The 22050-nt window shown below is 47.7% G+C and overlaps 1 protein-coding gene across 2 annotated transcripts in view; it reads left to right on the top strand.

Annotated features, from left to right (window-relative positions):
* LOC135233391 (tight junction protein ZO-2-like) overlaps positions 1 to 20497 on the top strand; it is a 61235-nt gene extending 40738 nt beyond the window's left edge. Inside the window, exons 7-23 of one of the 2 annotated variants that reach the window (XM_064296870.1) lie at positions 640 to 793; positions 4227 to 4338; positions 4933 to 5051; positions 5510 to 5573; positions 7968 to 8118; positions 9838 to 9946; positions 10993 to 11212; positions 12218 to 12393; positions 12784 to 12879; positions 13492 to 13571; positions 13948 to 14158; positions 14525 to 14625; positions 15217 to 15438; positions 16382 to 16492; positions 18023 to 18370; positions 18655 to 18743; positions 19114 to 20497. In XM_064296870.1, the coding sequence (XP_064152940.1) occupies positions 640 to 793; positions 4227 to 4338; positions 4933 to 5051; positions 5510 to 5573; positions 7968 to 8118; positions 9838 to 9946; positions 10993 to 11212; positions 12218 to 12393; positions 12784 to 12879; positions 13492 to 13571; positions 13948 to 14158; positions 14525 to 14625; positions 15217 to 15438; positions 16382 to 16492; positions 18023 to 18370; positions 18655 to 18743; positions 19114 to 19285 (2535 nt within the window). In that variant the 3' untranslated portion in view covers positions 19286 to 20497. Of the gene's footprint in view, positions 1 to 639; positions 794 to 4226; positions 4339 to 4932; positions 5052 to 5509; positions 5574 to 7967; positions 8119 to 9837; positions 9947 to 10992; positions 11213 to 12217; positions 12394 to 12783; positions 12880 to 13491; positions 13572 to 13947; positions 14159 to 14524; positions 14626 to 15216; positions 15439 to 16381; positions 16493 to 16914; positions 17985 to 18022; positions 18371 to 18654; positions 18744 to 19113 lie in introns of those variants that run through there. The other variant, XM_064296869.1, reaches the window with a different exon arrangement.
* Positions 20498 to 22050: the final 1553 nt, after the last annotated feature.

Raw genomic sequence — 22050 nt, 5'->3', positions numbered from 1 at the left:
CACACACACTCGTGTGCACATACACACACACACATGCACGCACACACACTCACATGCACGCATACACACATACACACACACACACATGCACACACATAGACACACACACATACACACACACACACACATGCACACACACACACTCACACAGACACACACACACACACACACACACAGACACACATACACACACACACACATGCACATACACACACACTCACATGCATGCGAACACACACGCACACACACACACATATGCAAATACACACACACACACCACACTTGCACGCGCACACACACACACACACACACACACACACTTGCACGCGCACACACCACACACACCCCACACACACATGCACACACACGCACACACACACACACATGCAAATACACACACACACACACAAGCACATGCACATGCACATACACACACTCACATGCATGCGAACACACACACACTCTCACTCTCTCATAATCTTAAACAATTAAATGAATAAACATTAGATGCAATAGTGGTAACTGTAACAGTGGAAGAAGATAAAGATTTTAAACAAAACTTATGCAAATGATTAGTGGTGGAATTTTTGACTGCGGTTGTTTGCTGTGGAGTCAGCCTCGGGCGTCATCTCCCTGCAGATTAACGGGACGGTGACGGAGAACCTGTCTCTGAGCGACGCGGGGAAGCTGATCGAGAAGTCGCGGGGGAAGCTGCAGCTGGTCGTGCAGAGGGACCGCCGGCAGATCCTGATCCGCATCCCGCCTCTGGCCGACAGCGACTCGGAGCCCGACGGTGAGTGAGTGGGGGGGGGGGAGGGGTGTGGGTTCGAACCCAGGAGTGGAGCGCTTTCTTTTGATACCCCACTCACCCCACCGCCAGGAATGCTTTATGCAGCTCCAGCTGGGCCTGGAAGGAGCAGAGAATGCGCTGTGAGACATTGCCAATGTGTGTTACTCACCCTTTCATCCTCATCAAGCGGACATAGTGTTTCACAGATTTGTTTTCATCTGTATTCATAACAGAATTCTATATGTACATGATTGTATGTGTTGCTAACATGTTTTTGTCAAAATTTCTTAGGGATCTGCAGTAGTATACGTATTGTGTATTGTACATATGTTTGGAATACATATGTGATCCAGGTCTGCTGGGATTATGAGGGAATGGCCCTAGAGGAGCTGATGTCATTAACTATGGGCCAGTTGCATTATGGGAAGTCGTCTGGAAGTTTATATATCGCCTTGCACAGCATAAAGATAAAAATAGTCATCTAGCATTCAGGCGGTACAAATATAAGCTGAGTTATATTGAGATCCTTGGTTCATGTTTCCGGTTAGCAACTGGGCAACCCAACCAGTTCTGAGCACGGTCTACTCACACCAGAGTACAGAATGCAACACAGATTACAACCCGTTCTGCTTGTCTAACTTCGGAATATAACCGCAAGCAGGGAATACGGGTTCACCTTGATTCAGTTCTGTTTCAGTCCTGGAAGTTAACCTGACGTGACGAAACAGTCACAATTTCAGGACCCAACCAAAAATCCCTATTTTTCTGTTCTTTCTTCACAGATAAAATGTCATACTTTTAGCTGAAGGACCTCCAAGACACAACATTACAGTTTGGTTGCCTTTTAATCTGCTAAAAGGCCATGCCATCGCAGTTGTAAAGTTTTCACAATTTTGCACTTCTCTTTTTTGCTAACTTTAATTTTTAATATTTTCCAAAAATTAATAAAACTATTTGAACCACTATTTATTTGGTATTGTGTGCTTTTTTGGAATTGAAATTGAGTTGATGATGATGATAATAATAATAATAATATTAACAATTCCGATGTAACAAATTGATATATTGTCAGGAAATGAAACCGATCATAATCACATTATTAACCTCACTTCTTGTACATGTGCAGATGCGCATGTTTCCTCTATTAGATATTTTGTATTTTTACATATCCTGATTTGGCAGCACATGGATGAAATGTTTTTAAAAAAATCATTTGAACAAATGAACCATTTTAGCAGCTGAAATACCCCCTACCCCAGTGCAAAGGAAATGACAAATGTTACAGGTAAATAATGCCTATGTGTAGTTCTGTCTTCAGTCAGAACAGGGTCAGGGTGGCTAAGCAACGGGTAAGCCGTTTTCATTTTCTCTCTGGTAACATGGTGTACGAGGGTTACAGGCTAAACTGCTACTTTATTTCTGTTTTTTTATGTTTTGGTGATACGCAGGGGAAGGTTTAACCGTAACAGCTGAGTGACTAACAGCAGACTTGGGTGTTTCATCGCGGGGGGAGCATGTGTGGTGAAAGGTGGCTCAGAGCGCTAGAACTTGCAGACCAGGAAAAGGCTGCCCCATATGTTTTAGTGTTTGCCACACTCCAGTAAGCCGGGCTCTGATTGGCTGTCCCTGATGGGTGGGGGGAGGGACCTGAGCCGGAGGGCTTGCCCGTCCCTGTCCGAGATCTGGGTTTACTGTTGACCCACTTCCACACACGTTCCACCCCAGATCCTGAGCATGACTGCACAGAAGCTGGCTTTTTATCTTTTGGCAGAGCTCCTGCCAATAAACAATCCCCACTGTCCACCTTCTCCTAATGCAGCCCTTGATTTGTTGAAAGGTCATCTCGCCAGCATAATCTTTCCTGAAACAGATCTCCGGGCTTGCTTGCCCAGTTTGTGTGTGATTTTATGTGCACACACTCACTCTCGCGCACACACACACACACACAAACGCCCGCGCACACACACACACACACACTCTATCTCTCTCTGTCTCTGTCTCACACACACACACACGCACACACATGCACACAGTATTTTGTCCCCTGGGTGGGCCCAGCCCGTAGGAAGCAGGCTGTAATTTCATGCTCTCCCTGCTGATGTGATCTGTTATTTGTCTGTGATTTTCCCCCCCAAGATGCTCTCTGAGCTCCCTGCCTGTGTTCTCCTCCTCCCTCCTCATCGTCTCCCTGCCCTTTGCTCTCATTAATGCAGGAGCCGTTTCTCTCTCTCCTGTAAAGCAGTCACGTGGGAGCTTTTAACCTTATAAAGGAACTCAAGTCGAGTCTGAGAAAAAGACTTAATTAAAAGTAGAATGAGTTTGCACTTTTTTGAAACCTGCTCTTTTATCTTTTAACTTCTGCCTGTTTGTTCATAGCACCCCAGTTTGTGGGAGCGCTCGTTTGTAAACCCCACCCCCCCCCCACCCCCCTCGCTCACGGATAAAATAGAGGGTGTCTCTGCAGCTTTGGGGTTCACCCAAACCCCAGACGGAAGCATGTCGCCTCTCGAACTCGTGGCCGCCAACTTCACTTAACACTGGAGCCGAGAGCGCGTACAGTACTGGTGCTGCCCTGCATATTAAATCACAGTAACTTCAGCTTTAGCTTCATGGTGGGGAGCAGGCTTGGAGGGAAGCCATTTTAAGACTGTGTGGTAACCCTAATAATGTGTGTGTGTTGCTGCGGCTTAATGTTGCATCTAGACTTTTAAAAATTAACTCTAACCTTCAGAACTGTCCTGGGGAAATGGCCATTTTTGTCTGTCTGTCTGTCCGTCCATCTGTCCATCTGTCTTGTCTGTCTGTCCGTTAGTCCTAAATGGCTCACAAATTCAGGCCAGGTTTGATCGCAATTTGGTTTACAAAAATAATTGAATTCAGTCATTCAGAATGATGTGATTGTGTATTGAGTCTTGGTGTGTATGTGTGTGTGTGTGTGCGCGCGTGTGTTTCAAGGCTTGGTTTACCAGGACAGTTTTTGTTTTTTTTTTCGCTGCACTGTCTCTACTCTCGCACCTGGGTCCTTACAGGGTTTCTTATGGTGCTTCCTGTTCCCCAAAGTTGTCCACCTCTGTGCCTGTTGAATATTGGAATTATTCGGTTCTGCCTCTTTGGAATTTGCAGGTGGTGGGGGTCACAGAAAAAAAAGAAAAATAAGTCAATCATTAAACTCATTACACAGGCAGGGAAATTCGAGGAAACTCAATGATCTGCTGATTCGCTGTTTCCTTCTTTACTTTAAACTTGATATTTTGATCGTTCCAAAGAGGCAGAATTCCACTTCCCTCTGACACAGCAAAGCCCTGCTTTGTCTGCTTTTTTTGGGGACTTTAACAATCCTGTTTGAATCGGGAGGAGGGTTAAAACGGAAGGAGAGAGAGAGTCTGAAAGCGGGCCTTTTTTTGACGGTGTCCCCTTCTCTCTCTCTGGTTTTCAGACATTTCGGAGATCGAGTCGTACCACTCGTACTCCCCCCCTGAGGACCGGCGGTCCCACCACTCCGATCTCTCCTCGCACTCGTCCAACGAGAGAATACGGGACAAGCCCAGGTAACCGGACCCCTCCCGCTCATCCGCGGTCCGTGGGGAGGGGACGATCCGTTTCGGGATTTCATGCTGACCTGTTCCCTTGACTTAACCGGTTAATCCGATCATTTTTTTGATCTCTCACTTTTCATGAAGGCTGAGCCTTACAAGTGTAGTGCGATTGGTGAAAATGTTTTACGGTGGTCCGGCAGTTTGGAAAGTCGACCTGGAATAAGGGTTTGGAAGAAAAATCGTTAAGAGCGTTTGAACCCTTTAGAAAGGGTCAGTTCTGTTTGCTCATTAAGCTTGCTGTGAACTTTGAAAGTCTGATAACCCCCTGCTGTTGTCAGCCACAGATTACTTTTGCTCACCATCGAGGAACATTAATCTTGGACTGCGATGACTTTTTTCACCGGCGATTAATAACGTGCGGTTGTAGGTGGCGGTGTGTGTGTGTTGTGCGTAGTTGAAGAGCTGGGGTTGGACGCTGGCCAACGTTCCGGTGTTGAGACCGTGAGGCTTACGGGAGCGGAACACCGCGAGAGCGAGCGTTCCGCTCCTGGTTCCGGAACGTTTTCCTCAATGGAACGCTGCGTCTCTCTGTGGAATTCTCTCTAGGGACGACCCGGCGAGTGGGCTGGCCAAGATGGCCGCCGTGCCGCCCGCCTTCAGAGCCCCTGACGACCACCTCCCGGGCCAGGACGAGAGGGAGGAGCCACGGGTAGAGGAGCCACCAGGTACCCACAATACCCCTGTGCTCTGTAGGTCTGTGAGATCACACGTTATGCATGCTTAAAAACAGATGCGCATGTGCATATGCGAGCAGTTTATGTGTGAATAAAATGAGTGTGTGGGCTTATCAGCTGGATGTATGTGCGTATACGTGGGGTTAATGTGTGTACAAAGTGAGTATATTGGCTTTTAAGCAGAGAGTTTGCGCATGCACGTGGGGTTAATGTGTGCATGAACAGAATATATGAGCTTTTAAGCGGGATGTATCTGCGTATACATGGGGGTAATATGTGTATAAACGGAGTATATTGGCTTTTCGGCAGGATGTGTGTGCGTATACATGGGGTTCATGTGTGTATAAACTGGGAGCATGTGCTTATAAGCAGGATGCATGTGCTTATAAATGGGGTGCACACGTTGAGTGTCCTTATCGTCCCCCAATGTGTCCGTTTTGTTCTCACAGCCGCCGTTAACACCACCCCAAAAATCCTGCTGCGTCCCAGCCCTGAGGACGAGGAGATATACGGGTGAGATCCTTTTATTTATTTATTTTTTCTTTTTTTGTGTGTGTGCTGGTACTCTGTACGGGACTCTGTGTCCTGAGCCAGTCAGTGATGGAGGAACTGCGGGCAGATTCTGACGCTGCAGGTAACAGGATGTTCTGATGAATCGGATGAGGGGTCGTTTCAATTCAGCTGCAAATCCCTCTTGTTTGCCCTCTCCCTCTCTTCCTCCTTTTTCATCTCCTAGGCTTTCTCCCTTTTTCTGTATCTCTCAATTTTGTATTTTGCCCTGTCCCTCTCTCTTCCTCCTTCTTTCCTTCTCCTCTTTTACTACCCTTCTTCATCTCTCTCCTTTCTTCATGTTCCCTTCTCTCCCCTCACTTTGTGCCTTTCCCTTAGTTTTGAGCATGACCTTGCCTCGCTCGTGTTTGTGAGGTTATCTGTGTGTGTCTGTGTAGTGTGTGGAGCAGTGTGTGTGTGTGTGGGGGGTGTGTTGTGTGTGTGTGTGGGGTTAGAGGGTGTGTGTGTGTAGGTTGGGTAGGTTGTGTGTGTGTGTGTGTAGGGTTAGTGTGTGTGTGTGTGTGTGTGTGTGTGTGGTGTGTGTGGTGCAGGGGTTAGTGTGTGTGTGTGTAGGGGGTTAGGTGTGTGTGTGTGGTGTGTGTGTAGGGTGGTTAGGGTGTGTGTGTGTGTGTAGGGTTAGGTGTGTGTGTGTGTGTGTGTGTGTGGGGTTAGGTGTGTGTGTGTGTGTGTGTGTAGGGGTTAGGTGTGTGTGTGTGTGGTGTGTAGGGGTAGGTGTGTGTGTGTGTGTGGGGTTAGGTGTGTGTGTGTGTGTGGTTAGGTGTGTGTGTGTGTGTGTGTGTGTGTAGGGGTTAGAGTGTGTGTGTGTGTGTGTGTAGGGGGTTAGTGTGTGTGTGTGTGTGTGTAGGGGGTTAGTGTGTGTGTGCATGTGTATGGTGTGAGAGTGTGTGTGTGTGTGTGTGTAGGGGGTTAGGGTGTGTGTGTGTGTGTGTGTGTGTGTAGGGGGTTAGAGTGTGTGTGTGTGTGTGTGTGTTAGGGGTTAGAGTGTGTGTGTGTGTGTGTGTAGGGGTTGAGTGTGTGTGTGTGTGTGTGTAGGGGGTTAGAGTGTGTGTGTGTGTGTGTGTGTGTGTGTGTAGCTGAATCACAGTGCTTGTACAGCTCAGCAGCTTCACCCATGGGCTGCCTTGCTCATCACTTCCAGCTCAGGTCGTCCATATTCATGAAGCCTTCTCTGCTGCTGTCCGTCAGGAGAGTTTATTTTTATTTACGACCCCCGCCCCTTCCCTTACCCCCCCCCCCCCCTCACTGTGTATCTTGACATTGCTTCTGCTGACAGAAAAGCTTTGCTTTAATGCCTGGATATGGGCTCCTTCCCAGCTTTAGACAGGAAATGACCTCATAGATCAGATGCGCTCGAATGGGTGGTGAAGTACAGTCACTGTCAGGCTGTACCGCAACGGCTGCTACATGCTTTTTACACCACTTTCATTCATTAATTTACACTAATCCTCTCTTATTTACAGCAAAATAAACCAAAAGTAGTGAGCATTATATTACTTAAAAAACATTTTCATATGACAATTATCAATTACGTTTTTCCCAGCTAGGCGACGTCAGAGTGCTTTCTCTGTGATACACCTGAGCTGACGCGGGCCTGAGAGCTCAAACTTTGCCTCGCCGGTCTTACCTGCGCCATTTTGTTTCCCGTCGGTGTTTGAGCTCGTCCCGTCACTTCTCCATTTACAGCCAAGCTCAGCGGGTCCACCGCCCGCCGAATCACGCTGAGCCAGAGAGGAACGGGCGCGGGGCAAACGCCGGGAATTTGGATCCGTCTGGCGTCAAGGAGAAATTATTTTCTGATCCGATTACTGAGAATACCTGCATCTCTTTTTCCCCCTCCTTTTTCTCTCAAATTTAGTTTTGGATTAAAATATGCTTTATTGTCATCTCCACGCGTAGGTAGAGTTGTTACGGAAGTGATCATTATTATAAGCCTTGTTTACGTGCGAGACTCACATGTACCTGTGCATCACTGTGGCCTTTTAAAACCTCTGCCTGTTCAAAACTTGCACGATTTGACTTGCAACACGTTTAACTATTGTCCGTTGCTGCCGTCCAGACTCTGAAGTTTGTGTCCAGTCAAATAAAGAGTTTTCATGTAACCCCTCTTATTAAAAAGGAACTGTGCTGAACTGGATAGTATTCATCACAGATTATAAACACCTTTCTGCAGTGGTCTTGTCACCATCTGCACTCAGACTGCAGTAGAGACTGCAGGCTCTTTTGGGAGATGACGGTTTCATTTTGAGCGGGGGTGTTGAAGGCTCCCTGGTTGCCGTGGAGACGGGAGGCCGCTCCCCCCGGTGTCTGACGGCCCCGCCCTCTCGCCTCTCTCTGCAGGCCCAGCACGGTGATGGTCAGCTTCCAGAAGGGCGAGAGCGTGGGCCTGCGGCTGGCCGGGGGGAACGACGTGGGCATCTTCATCGCCGGCGTGCAGGAGGGCAGCCCCGCCGAGGAGGAGGGGCTTCGCACCGGGGACCAGATCATGAAGGTCGAGCGCCGCCGTGATCTTAGACTCATGCGCTACTGTTCACTCACTCACTTTCACTCATTAACTCGCTCATTCATTCACCCCTCACTCACTCTCTTTCAATCATTCACTCACTCACTCACACTCATTAACTCGCTCATTCATTCATTCATTCACCCCTCACTCACTCTCTTTCACTCATTCACTCACTCACTTACACCCATTAACTCGCTCATTCATTCATTCACCCCTCACTCACTCTGTTTCACTCATTCATTCACTCACTCACTTTCACTCATTAACTCACTCATTCATTCATTCACCCCTCACTCACTCTGTTTCACTCATTCATTCACTCACTCACTTACACTCATTAACTCGCTCATTCATTCATTCATTCACCCCTCACTTGCTTCCATTCATTCGCTCTCTTACTTGTTATTGGGTGAACCACTTTTTATGTTCCTCCAGTGAAAGAAAGCATCTCTTGTGATTGTATTACTGTGGGCCTGAAAGTACAGATCTGAATCATGTAGTCATGCCCAGGTTTTTAAGAACCGCCTTGGCTGAGACAGAGCAGAGAAGATCAAGCCATCTAGATTCAAAGCCAAGAAAAGTTTATCTCTTGGAGATCTGGGGCCCTACTACCAATATCTCAGTCTTGTCTGAGTTCAGTAAGAGGACATTTTGAGTCATCCATGCCTGTAGAAAACACTACCCCAGCAACACAGTGGCCTTACTTTATTTCCCCTGTGCGTTACATCCAGGGCTTGACATTAAGACCCACCACCCGCCAAATGCGGGTAGAATTCAGCCGTGGAGCGTAGCTCCATCACTCTTACCAGCCACTTTGGCGGGTGACCTTTTGGTTGCAACTGAAGGCATCTGAAGTAATCAAGTTAATTTGCGGTGGTACTACATGATACTACAACTCCCATGAGCACTGGGTGCGCACTGTGTGCTCATCCCACTGACCCATCCAGTGTGCTCTCTCGTGTCGTGTCTCCTCAGTCGAGCTGGGAGTATAATTGATTAGGAGGAGAACTCGGCTGAAATCGAACTGCTGCCAGACATGGCGCTGCATACAAACTGTGTGTACCCATTGCGGCTTTGAAGTTTTCACCTCCTGACAGCCACTGTCCTTCAGAAGGTCTCCAATCTGTGGCTCCTGTAATGAAAGCTGATTGGCTGAGGGGAGCCAGAACTTCCTGTTGAAATTTCACTCTTTTGAAACCATGGAGGTGGAGGAGTTCATGCGGAGGGTGGGTGTGCTGTATGGGACATGATTGTTAAAGTTTGCCATTCAGTAGGTCACCAGACTTTGCCCCAGGGTGTTGTATTTACTGACTGTAATAATGGGATATTATAAATAATTTTCTTAACTTTAAAATAACTCTTCTAGGGTGTATGTCTGTCCAAATGCTTTCAATATGCAATACCTTTTTATTTTTTATAAATAAAAAATAATTTGTTGACCTTTAAAAAAATAATGGTTACCTTGTGGCATGCATGCAGACATTACATGCTAGCCAAATATCTCTGTTCAGCAGTTTGAGTTACTTGCTCTCCTTTTCTTGCGTGGCCCCCTAGTGGTAGAGCAAAATTCTCATGTTGGTCTGGACAGGACGGGCACTGTTGCTCATATAACTGGGGTTTGCACTTATGATCTCTTGTCTTCTAAACTGCCCTCGATTAGAGCATCTGCTAAACTAATGCAATGCAACACGTGTCTGTTTCCAGGTGAACAACGTGGACTTCCGGGGCATCGTGCGAGAGGAGGCGGTGCTGTTCCTGCTGGAGATCCCCAAAGGCGAGGAGGTCACTATTCTGGCACAGAGCAAGTCTGATGGTGAGGAACCACTAATGGGTGGAAAGGATTTAGAGTTATACAGAGATACAGTAAACACAGAGCGTTTAGCTGCTTTAAGGCACTTCTGAGGCAGAGTTTCAGTGTGTTTGCTGATTTAAGGCACTTCTGAGGCAGAGTTTCAGGGTGTTTTCCGCAGAGTTTGAGTGTTTTGGATAAAGCAGGAAATTCCCTCCCTATGCCATTGTTTGCTGAGAGGGAGGGGTTCAGTTTTCTGAATAGTATAGTATTTAATTTATTACACTGTTTGTGTGTGTGTGCGGTGTGTGCGTGCACGTGTGTGTGTGTGTGCGGTGTGTGTGTGTGTGTGCAGTGTGTGCGTGCACGTGTGTGTGTGTGCGGTGTGTGTGTGTGTGCGTGCACGTGTGTGTGTGTATGTATGTGTGGCTGATTACTTAGTCAGATCCTGTAAAGTAGGCAGCTGGGGTCAGACGGTTATTCAACTTGGAACCTGCCCAAATCCAACGTCCCTCTCAGCCTGGAGACACACTGGACAGGCAGCGTACACACACACACACACACACACACACACACACACACACAAAGACACACACTTGTTTCATCTTTTACTTTCAAACCAGGTTATGGGATTCAGCTGTGTAAACGTCTTTAATTAATTAATTATGTGCTGAATAACAGCAAACAACAGAAAACCTTGTTTGTTTTCAAGGGCGACCTCTCTGGGTCGCCGTCCAAGTTTCTGTCTAATTAGCTGCTGCGGCTAACATTAGCAGGCTAACTTTCACTGAACAATTGTTTCACTCTATTTGGCTGTATCAACATTGACTAGATAGTTAGCTAATATCACGTGTAAAATTCCGTCAGTATGATTGGCTGTGACGCGGTTTGTTAAAACAGTTCTCAAACATTACGTGTGAAGAGGGAAATATAGCTGGCGTGTGAAAGTTTAAAATAGCGTGTAAAGATAGTTGAACCGTCAGGCCGGTGTAGATTTATCCTCTTGGGCGTGTGCGCTTGGGGAGACGCTGCGTGGTGAACTCGTTTGTCTCTGTCTGGCCCCGTTTCAGTGTACAAGGACATCCTGACGTCAGGGCGGGGCGACTCGTTCTTCATCCGCACCCACTTCGAGTACGACAAGGAGACGCCCCAGAGCCTGGCCTTCACCCGGGGGGAGATCTTCAAGGTGGTGGACACCCTGTACGACGGCAAGCTGGGCAGCTGGCTGGCCGTGCGCGTGGGCAAGGACAACCAGCTCCTGGAGAAGGGCATCATCCCCAACAAGAGCAGGTCGGCCTGGGGAGCGAGGCTCTGTGCAGGGGAGGAGGGACACGTGATCTTGGGGGGCGGGGCAGAGAGGCTCGGGGGGGAGGGGTTTTGGCATTCTGGGCCGGGGGGGGGATTTGTTTTTTGGGAAGGAATTTCGGAGCCAGTGGTGTACTATTAGAGCAATAAAGACCATTGTTTCATAACCGGCTTTACCACTTTTGGCTCGGCACCAGAAAAATCCCTCACGAATTCTTGGAAGCTCAAATGAGCGATCTCAGCAGTCAGCACCAGCAGTGGCAGCAGCAGGCAGATCTGGAGCCCTGCCCTTCAGTTGTATTCGGCCTCTCCTGGCACCGTAGGGCAGTGAGTAATCAACTCCGGAGGGTTTTGAGCGGAGACTGCGGGCGGTGTTAACCACGTCCGCGTTTAAATCCGAGCAGCGAGGAAAGGTTCCGGAAGGTCTTTCGTTGTTCCGGGTGCCGTGACTGCGAGCGATGCGAGCGGTACCAAATCGATCGCGCGGGAAGGTGGAGATTTCGGCTGCGGTGCTCGGCTCCTGACGCTAGCCTGCTGCGGCTAAGACGTTGGGGAGTGCTTGTAAAGTGTCTCTGTAAAGTGTCTTGGTGACAGTTCTCTATAAAAAGGGCTATGCATACTGAACTGAACTGAATTGAATTGAATTGTTACGGGCTCTAAGCCCAGCCCGTTGACTCAAGGTGAGCTCTCTGTGCAGATGTTCTCAAACAGGAGAAGTTTGATTCTCAGCCAGGGGACACTTCCAAACCCTTTCTGGAAGCTGAGGGGAATTTCAGCACTGAGAGCAGATTAATACTTCATTGTATTAAATCCGGGCACGCCACAACAACCTCACCATTTGCGTAACAAATCTGGGTTTTCCCGTTCCCTAGTGAATGTGAAAAACAGGAGAGGAAAATGTCTCCCTATTTCCTTCTCTGCCCATCCGTACAGGCATCCCTCTATCTGTAAATGTCTCTCTCACTCTCTCTCTCTCTCTCTCTCTCTCAGGGCGGATCAGATGGCCAACGTCCAGAACTCCCACAAGGGCACGGGGAACGACCGGGCAGATTTTTGGCGGCTACGCGGACAGAGAGCGGCGAAGAAGAAGGACCTTCGGAAGGAGCTGATCTCCGCCCCCGTCAGCACCCGTTTCCCCGCCTACGAGAGGGTGGTCCTACGAGAGGGTAGGACACGCTGCTCAACCAATGAGGGAATGGGATGCCCAATACCCAACCAATGATAGAGTTGTCTCCACACCTCCCAACCAGTGTGAGAGTAGACTCCATACCTAATTGATTCTAAAATATGTTACCCATGTTTCAACCAATCAGAGTCCTCAGAGTCCTAGTTTACAGGTTTACAAGTCTGTGGCCAAAACAGCAGGTTGACTGTTTCCTCACCCGTGGATGGGCGGGTTTCAGAAATCAGATGACACTCGTTTCCTTCCCAGGCTGTTTGCACTGTGAGAGAGGGAGGGAGGGAGGGAGGAAGGGGTGTGAGTGAAGGGTTAGGATGGGTCTTGGAAGGTGTGACAGCCTCTGTTAGCCTCGTTTCTCTCTCTCTCTCCCTTGTAGCTGGCTTCAGGAGGCCTGTGGTTCTGTTCGGACCCATCGCAGACGCAGCCAATGAGAAGCTGGCTGCAGATCTCCCTGAGGAGTTTGTGATAGCCAGTGAGTACGGAACCCTCTGTATCCATGTGCGTTGACGGGGGGGTCACAGGCTCAAATCTAGTTTGCACTCAGGAGGAAGCTGCTTTGTCACAGCTGTTCTAGAAAAGATCCTTCTGCAGCATACATTTGTTTTAGAGAGTTGTAGCACAGGTGAGTTATGGACTGTGTAAGAGTTAAGGGTTCGTTTGTAGCACTGTTGCAGTACGGGCTATAATTTGAGGTGATGATGTCACTGCAGTGAGTCAGGCAGTTGGATTGTGGGTATCATTTTGGCTAAGTGTCACATTGCACAACTCATCTTCCCTATGTACTTTTTGCAATCTCCATCTTTCTCTTTCTGTCTCCCTCCCTCTTTCACTCTCAATTTTCTGTCTCTCGTTCTCCCACTCTCTCACACTGTCTCCCTTTCAAATTCAAATTCCAAAATTCACTCACCCCCTATTGCTCCCTCTCGTTCACTCTCTGTCCCTCTTTTCTTTCTCTTCCTTGTCGCTCTTCCTGTCTCTTCTCGTCACTACTTCAATTGGTCTCTCCCCAACTTTTGGCTTTCTCTCTTTTCCTCTCTCCTGTATTTCTGTCATTCTGTCCACTTCCTCCCTCCCTCCCTCACAGAGACGGAGCCCAAAGATGCTGGATCAGAGAAGTCCTCGGGTGTGGTCCGGCTCAACACCATCCGGCAGATAATAGAGCAGGTAAATGCACCGCCCGTTCCCGCCCACCCCAAACCCTCGTCAGCTCTTTAAAATGAACAGAACCGTTACCAGCTCGCTCTGGGTATTTGGGCAGGGGGGCGGGACATGTGCGGGGTCAGAGCACCCCTCGGTTGGGCCAGATGCCCGTGTGTGGGCATGGGGGGGGCGGTCCTCACCTGGCTCAGGGGCGGAGGTGACCTCCACACCTCCGACGTCCTGCCCTAGGGGGGTCCCCGCTTCCATCTGTCTCTTTCACGCCTCGAAAATCAGGCCGTTCAAAAAAAATAACAATACAAAATGGCGGCCGTTGGCAGCAGTCAAATAAACCTTTGCCCCACCCCTGTCTTCCCCCCCCCCCCTCCAAAACGGAAACCAGGACAAGCACGCGCTGCTGGACGTGACGCCCAAGGCGGTGGACACGCTGAACTACACGCAGTGGTACCCCATCGTCATCTTCTTCAACCCTGACAGCAAGCAGGGCGTGAAGACCATGCGCCAGAGGGTCCTGCCGGCGTCCAACCGCAGCTCCCGCAAGCTCTACGACCAGGCGGTCAAACTGAGGAAGACCTGCTCGCACCTCTTCACTGGTCAGTACTGCCCCCACCCCCCACCTCACCACCTCACCTTACACGCACACACACACACACAGGGGTCATTTATTACTCTCATCCCTTAATTAGTCATGAGTGTATCACGATATGTCCTTCTTCTCATTATCTGTCATGATCTGGAGGTAAATATCATGATATCAAATATCATGTCATGATATAGATTGATAGTTTGCCATGATTAAAGCCCTGAAGACTTGAATTGAAACTTAACTGCCTTTAAATCGGTTGCGTCTGGTTTTTATCTCCTGGGCACCTTTCCCTTCTCCGTGTCTCGCTCTCTCCCTCTTTCTCTTGCATCCCTTCCCTTTCTCTCTCTCTCTCTCTCGCTCTTGCTCTCTGTAGCGAGCATCGATCTGAACTCGGCCAATGACGCGTGGTACGGCAGTGTGAAGGAGCTCGTCAGGGAGCAGCAGGCCCAGGCGGTCTGGGTGTCGGAAGGGAAGGTAATCCCACAACGCGGAACGCCGCGGAAACGGAACCGGAATGTCGTGACCCTCCTCCCAGGCTCATTCCGCGTTCACTCTCTACGACCGCGTCCCCCCCCCCCCCCACTGTTAAAGCTCCAGGCTTCGGTTCTTACAGAAGCGCATCTCACACCGTTCCAGTAATGCATGTCCCTCATCTTTCACAGCTTTGTTCACATCTTTCTGATTCTTGTTTTATCTTGTGTTAGATGTTCTGGGGTTCCACTCCCCCACCCCAGTTCTGTTCTGCAGGGTTGGGTGTCAATTCCATTTCAGTTTGAGAGGTTCAGGAAATTAACTGAAACACAGCTAACTAATTTGGGGGGAAACTCCTCATAGAAACCCTGTTTTTTCTATTCCTGAATTAGAATTGTCAGTTAATTTCCTGAATTGCCTGTAATTGATTGTAAATGGAATTGAGCCCAACTCTGATTTCTGTGCATGGTTTGCTTCTTTCTTTCTGGGCATGCTCTGTTGGAGATCTTTGGTTGGCGGTGGTCTACAGCTTGGTTCCTCTCTGTCTCTGTTCTGCTCCTCTCTGTACCAAGATCCATCATGTGTCTCTTTTAGCTGAGCTCGACTGAGGCAGACCTCGATCTCCACGACGACCGCATGTCCTACCTGTCGGCCATGAGCGCCGACTACCTGAGCATGGACAGCCGGTTGGCCAGCGACTACGACGACACGGCGGACGAGGGCGGGGCCTGTACCGACAACGAGCTCGACGAGACCGCTGAGGAGCTGCACGTGTCCGCCATCAGCCGCTCCTCTGAGCCTGTCCTGGCGGAGGAGGTGAGCCGTCCACCAGGGGGCGCTGTACCGGACGCGCACACAAGTGCACACTCACTGGACGTGCGTGTACTCCATTCACGTCCATTCATTGAAACCACATATATTTTTGTGTGCATACAAGTGAAAGAAATGCACGTGTACTTCATAAAACACACCCAAATACACTCAGACCACAGAAATACAAGCACACAGTCATGCGCATACACACATACGCGTACACACACAGGTAGATACACACACACACTTCACTCAAATACAGGACACTGCAAATTATAAGCACTAGTATGCTAGTATCTATAACAGTGCAGATAAAGTAAGTTAAATTAATGGTTCCTGCATCAGAAAACTTGGTTTGGAAAAATGGGACATTTTAGCCTTGCTTTAGTCCTGCTGAAATCTAGAAGCAGTACTGCTCTGCCCTCTACAGTTTTACTGGGGTACTACAGTCAACAAACAACTTGATCCATGAGGAAGACAACTACATTTATAACTGAGGAACTGTCCTTTTTATGTTTAGTGCCATTGTATTATATTTTAATACAAACTGGACAGGGGTTGGAAATGAGCCTTGGCTAAATTCCATAGATACAGCATGTGTGTTTCTTGTTTTTTAACTTGGAACAATATTACATTGCACTGTCCTCAATAAATAAATAATTAATTTTTTTTAAAGATATTGGTTAAAAATGAGCATATATCATTTTATATTTTTAACTACAATAAGCAGGAGGGCAACTACTTATCTGCAGGAAATTGGCACATGTTTCGTTGCCTTAATCTTGGTCTTCTGTTCGGCAAAACCACCCTGTATAAGGAAGAGGCAAACCGCGTGCCATTATGAAACCGCATGTATTGAGACCAGTGTTCTGGAACGCTCTCAGAACTGCAGTTGCATGCTGGGTGTTTATTTAATTAGCATGGCTCCTCCCCCGGTGTCCTGCAGCTCTTGAGAAGACCCAGCCCGGATCACAGGGCGAGAATCAGGAATGTGGGGAGCAGGGAGGGGCCCCCTGAACCGAGCCCGCCCCCCTCTTTCGTCCCTGATCCTCCCAAGGTAAAACCCGCGAAATTCCCCCCCTAAACTCACCACTGGCCACGTCCCAGCACCGGCCCAACGAGCGGGGCTGCAGTCGGTTCCGTTTTAGTTTGGTCAGAGCAGGAAATTAATTGAAATCAATTGAGCGATGTAAAGAAAAATGCTTATGAGACATTATTGCCATTTTTAAAATATTTTCTGGTTCAACGAAACTGGTACAACATGGTCTGGGAGTAGAGGTCATAAAGCCACAGTGAAGTTTGCTTTAAGCAGATGGAGTTAGCAGAGTGCCTATGGATGTGTTAATAACCATACGTCAACACAGGCTGTGCCCCCCCTCCACGTCCCGCCCAATTTGCAAGTACGCCCACCCCCTCGCCACCCGCCCCCCCCCGGCAAAACTAACACTGCACCCTCCACCCCTCCACTTCTTTTACAAGAACGGTGTGAAGTGGAGATTCCGAGATTCCCACCGAGATTCCGATTCTTCCCAGAGCAGCTCAGTGAGCCACGGTGGTATTTTCTGGAACTGTAGAATTCCTGTGATGTCATAGCTTTTGTAACGCTGTGACATGTTCCTGGGCCGGCCAGTCCATTTGTCCCTCATTAGGACCCTTGAACTCTGATTACAGGATGAATTGCCAAGTGCCGTGTGTCACACCTGCGTCAAATGCTTATTTGAAATCCAATTAACTTATTGGAAATACATGATAAATTTTAACCTACCAGTCCCTGAGAATTTTAAGTTAAATATGTTAGTAACCAAAATGTACAATCTTTTCAAAGAAGAGACTTGTTCTGAATACTGGAGACATTTGAGAAATTTCACTAGTGTCCAAGTCCAAAATGTTTCAAGTAGTTATTTGACCCGGGTCTGTTGTGCAATGGGGTGTGTGTTTGTGCAGATGCTTGGCCCTGGTTTGTGGTAGTGCAGAAGAGATCCTGGGTGTAGAAGCACAAATATTACACCATGCTAAACTTTACTCAGAGCGAAGTGTCTGCTCCTCACCCAGGTTCTCCTCTCCAGTACTCCTGTTAAGTGCTGCTGTGATCCTGGTTGTTGTGGTACAGCTTTATTCCAGGGTGTAGTGGCTGCAAATTTATGATTCTGGGTGTAGTAGTTTACATTTTGCTCTCTGGCTCCTCAGTGAGGTACTGTAAAGTTGTGGTGCTGGATGTAGTTGTGTTAAGTTTTGGGGGGGAGGGGTAGAACTTTGTCCCAAAGAGTGGGACTTAAAGGCATGTGCAGTTGTATAAAGTTTGGGTTCCTCAATTTAGTAATTTCAGTAACTGTATAATATACTAGTAACTAGTATAATATTTGGGTTTCTCAGTTTAGTAATGTACAGTACCTGAGTGTATCAGTGTAAAGTTAGGGTTCCTCAGGTTAGTGATGCACGGTAACTGTGTACTCGTATATAATTTTGGTTCTTGTGGAAAGTGTAAAGTTTAGGGGCTGCTGGCTGTGGTTAGGGGGGGAGAGAGGAGGGTGTAGCTCTGACCCTTGGGTGTGGCCCCGGAGCTGAAGGTGGCGCTGTGTGCTTGCAGGTGAAGTCAGGGTCCCGGGACGAGGCGTTTCGGGTAGGGGCGCAGTACGACCACAGCAGAGGCTACGACTCCCACTCCAGCAGTCCCACCAGCAGTTCCCACCCCCGCAGCCAGGACTCGTACGGCAGCAAACCCCTGCCCCCCCCCGTCGCCCTCAAACCCAGCTACGTGTCCCGCCCCAGGGCCGCCCCTGACACGCCCCCCCCGGAGCAGAGGGCACCGCCAGAGGAGAGTCCGGACGAACCCTCGCAGAAGTCCTTCCTGGGGAAGATCAAGGCTTTCGAGAGAATGGACTACTTCGCCCGAGCCCAGAGGATGCTGGAGCTGCAGGAGGCCCAGAACGCCAGGGTGTGTGTGTGTGTGTGTGTGTGTGTGTATGGACATGCATTTGGGTGTGTGTGTGTGTGTGTGTGTGTGTGTGTATGGACATGCATTTGGGTGTGTGTGTGTGTGTGTGTGTGTGTATGGACATGCATTTGGGTGTGTGTGTGTGTGTGTGTGTATGGACATGCATTTGGGTGTGTGTGTGTGTGTGTGTGTGTGTGTGTGTGTATGGACATGCATTTGGGTGTGTGTGTGTGTGTGATGACTGTTGTTAAAGCAGTTGTGTTGTCTTATGACATCCTGTTTAGGTCTGTGAAATTGCTCAGAAGCATCCAGACATTTACGCCGTCCCTGTGAAACTACAAAAGCCTGACCTCAACCGACCACAGCCAATAGGGTAAGGCCAAATATCTGACTACAGCCAATAGGGAAAGGGCAAACTTCTGACCAGTAGACCATGACAAGGCCATTTGACTCTACTCATAACTTCTCTTTTCTTCTCCACCCATTACTGTCTCTGCCTCCACCTGATTCTCCTTCTGCCTAACTAACTTGCATTTGAAAGTAGATAAGAGTACTAAATTAACGTTATGTCAGTGTAACTCAAACCCAGCCCTTCATCTTTCATCCGCCCAGTTCTGCTGCAGTTCTCTATGCAGTGACCCGTTACCCAGGCTAACTGTCATAGCTCTATGCTTAGCCCTAGTGCTTCAGTTCTCTATGCAGTGACCCGTTACCCAGGCTAACTGTCGTAGCTCTGTGTTCAGCTCCAGCTCGCGGCCCGAGCCCCAGACCCCGCCTTCCAAGATGGCGTACTCGGAGAGCCGGCCGTATTACCACAGTGAGGAAGAGGAGGAGGAGTACCGGCGGCAGCTGATGGACCAGACCAAGCGGGGCTACTACGCCAACCCACAGAAATATCAGGACACTGAGCTGTAGCGGGTGGGCGGGGGAGAGAACCTGGCCACGCCCGGATCTGCGCCATCAACACCATTCCGCAGGGCCCAGCACCTGCACCTTATCTTATCTGCTGCTGACCGGGAAGCCTTCCTTAAGTTCCACTCGCCCGTTTCGCTTCAAAGAAGTTCCAACTTATCTGTCCTTATGGATGGGAATCTCAATCAGTGTTTTTTTTTTTCTTTTTTCTCTCTCTCTTTGTGTTTGGTCGTCTCTGTCCGTGTGCGTGCGTCTGTTCGTTTCTTGATCAGGAACCACTGTTTTTTCTTGCCTATGCAAAAATAATTTCAGTTTCTCCGGAGCGACTGAAACCCATGTTGCCATGGATCCTCTTTGTCTTATTCTGAACCGTTGGATATTCTGTGCGTCCAAAACTTTTTTTTTCCCCCCCTCTTTGTTACGTTCCTTTTTTTTAAATAAAAAGAACTTAAATAACAAGCAATCTCAAGAACTATTTTGAAAGGTCACTTGTAGTCACACATTGTGTTTATTATTATTATTGTTATTATTATTTTCTTTGCATTCCTGCCTTTGTGAACATGTTCGTATATATATGTATACACATGTGTATATGTATATGTATACACACTGTAAAATACACTGGAAATTTGTTACTTTTTTTGAAGTGCCTTTTTCTTTATGAACAACACTGATATGTGATGCACCGGAGGGCTTGTGCACAGTACTGTATGGAGCTCACAAGCTTACAGGACTCCCGGGAACAGACTACACCAAAACCTTAAAAAAAACTCCGCACCTACCTGTCCTTACCGCCCGTAGTGCGCCAGATCGGGCGGTCCCGCCCCCACCCCACAGCTGTGGTTTCTGAGCGGAAGGGGTGGGGCCACCAGGCCTGAGACCGGGTGTGGTTGATCCTGTGTACGTGTATTCTCATCGCCATCTTTGTATTAGCTTCCACACATTCTGAATGTTTATAACGTGTGCTGGATTGTACATTTTTTCTTCTTCTTTTTATTTTATTTTTTTAAACTGTTATCAGTGTGTATGGATTACATTTCTTAAACATATTTTTATTTTTTTGGACACCACGGCTTCCCACTTGGTTGTGGAGATCACAGCGAGCGACTGGATTCCAGGGGGTCCCTCAGGGGTCCTTTCCACAGCCGACCAACAGTGGATCCCCTGGAGTTTTCACTTTACAACACCAAATAAAAATAAAATATCTTTAATGTATCGGTGCCGGCAGTTCTGCGTCATCTTTTCATTGTTTGATTGGTGGAAGAGTGAGACACCTCCCCCCCACTGTGACTCTCACCAGCAATAAGCAAGTTAGGTAGTGGAGGGATGGACACAACTTATTTAATATGCTGTTATTTTTCTCTCACCACATCTGGACCCAAATTCAGCATTTATGTAATAACCTGAAATAATGCCTGAGATGGAATTTTCCACCTCCCTCCACCCAGTGTGAATTGATTGATTTTCTTGTGGTGTCATATTCCTGCTGCAGAATTCCATACGCTGGGTAGGCTTTGAGCCACAGTGCATACGGGCCATACCAGTGACTACATTAGTGTTTTCCATTTTCCCATTCCGTTTTAATCCAAATAAATGTGTTTAAAACATACTTAAAACTGGAGACAAAGCCGATGGGGAATTCAGGGTGGTGTGATAAATTCCATTTCAGTTTACTCAATTCAGGAAATGAACTGTAAATTCAATCTGCAAATTGAAAATGTGCATAATGTTCTATGAGGATTTTTTTTTTTTAAGAATTAAAAGAATTTCCATTAATTTCCTGATTCAATTTTGCCTACTTTTGAGTCCCAAAATTGCAGGAGGGCTGTAAATCTCTCCCACATAACCCCCCCCCCCCCCCACACAGATCTTTCTGGTCACACAATCTCTTGCATTCCCTACCAGATTGATTCCCCGGGTCGTGGCTAAAAGAGAATTGAGTTCTCGTTGACCTGGATAAATAAGGATTTTAAAAATGTGCCTCGAATATCCCTCCTGTGCTGCGATCGAGGAAATGGATGCCCACGGGCGTCAGCGGCGGGCACTGTGCCAAGGGCTTAGGAGTTTGCATTGTGGCCAGTGCCGACTAATTTAGTATACGGATTAACATGAGGTATCTGGATATAAATTCTACCAGAGGGGGGAAAAGGTTGTAAAATGTGACCACAGACCTTGTAAAGTGCTTACATACGGTATGAAGGCTTGAGTTTTCTTTTACAAATATAACCCCCTTCCCCCACAATTAGCAGGTCATATTAAGAGATGACTGGCCCATTGAAACACATTAATATGATTAAGAAAGAAAACCTTCAATTAACTGTTCTGAAAACTGAAAAGCTGTCATTAAAGTAAAAACAGGAAAATAAGTCCTGACCTTTAAACTGATATAAATGCAAGATGTTGCATCTCGTTCTGCAAAAATACATTTTCTATCTGTTCATAATTTGTCTGTTTACATGGTGAAACTGAGTGTCCTTAGTGTGAAGGGTGATGTTCTCAGTGGAATGAATGCATTTGCTTTTGTCCTGTTTCAGCTCTGTTGAAATTCACTGAATTCCAGCTCTGAAATGAATGTTCCATGAAGCATTGCAAAAGCAAACAAGCAGCAGCCCCTGTATTAAACTTTTTATTCTATTAGGGGGCTAGCACCCAGGGCTTATACTGTAGCCTACAAATATTCTTTCACGGATTTTCCTATAATAATAATAATTATTATTATTGTTGTTATTATTATAACGTACTGTACGGATTGTTATTATATATTTTTA

The sequence above is a fragment of the Anguilla rostrata genome, chromosome 10, assembly GCF_018555375.3.
Source record: "Anguilla rostrata isolate EN2019 chromosome 10, ASM1855537v3, whole genome shotgun sequence".
Lineage (NCBI taxonomy): Eukaryota > Metazoa > Chordata > Actinopteri > Anguilliformes > Anguillidae > Anguilla > Anguilla rostrata.
The sequence above is the reverse complement of the archived record's forward strand: the minus strand, read 5'-3'. Positions and strand labels throughout refer to the sequence as shown.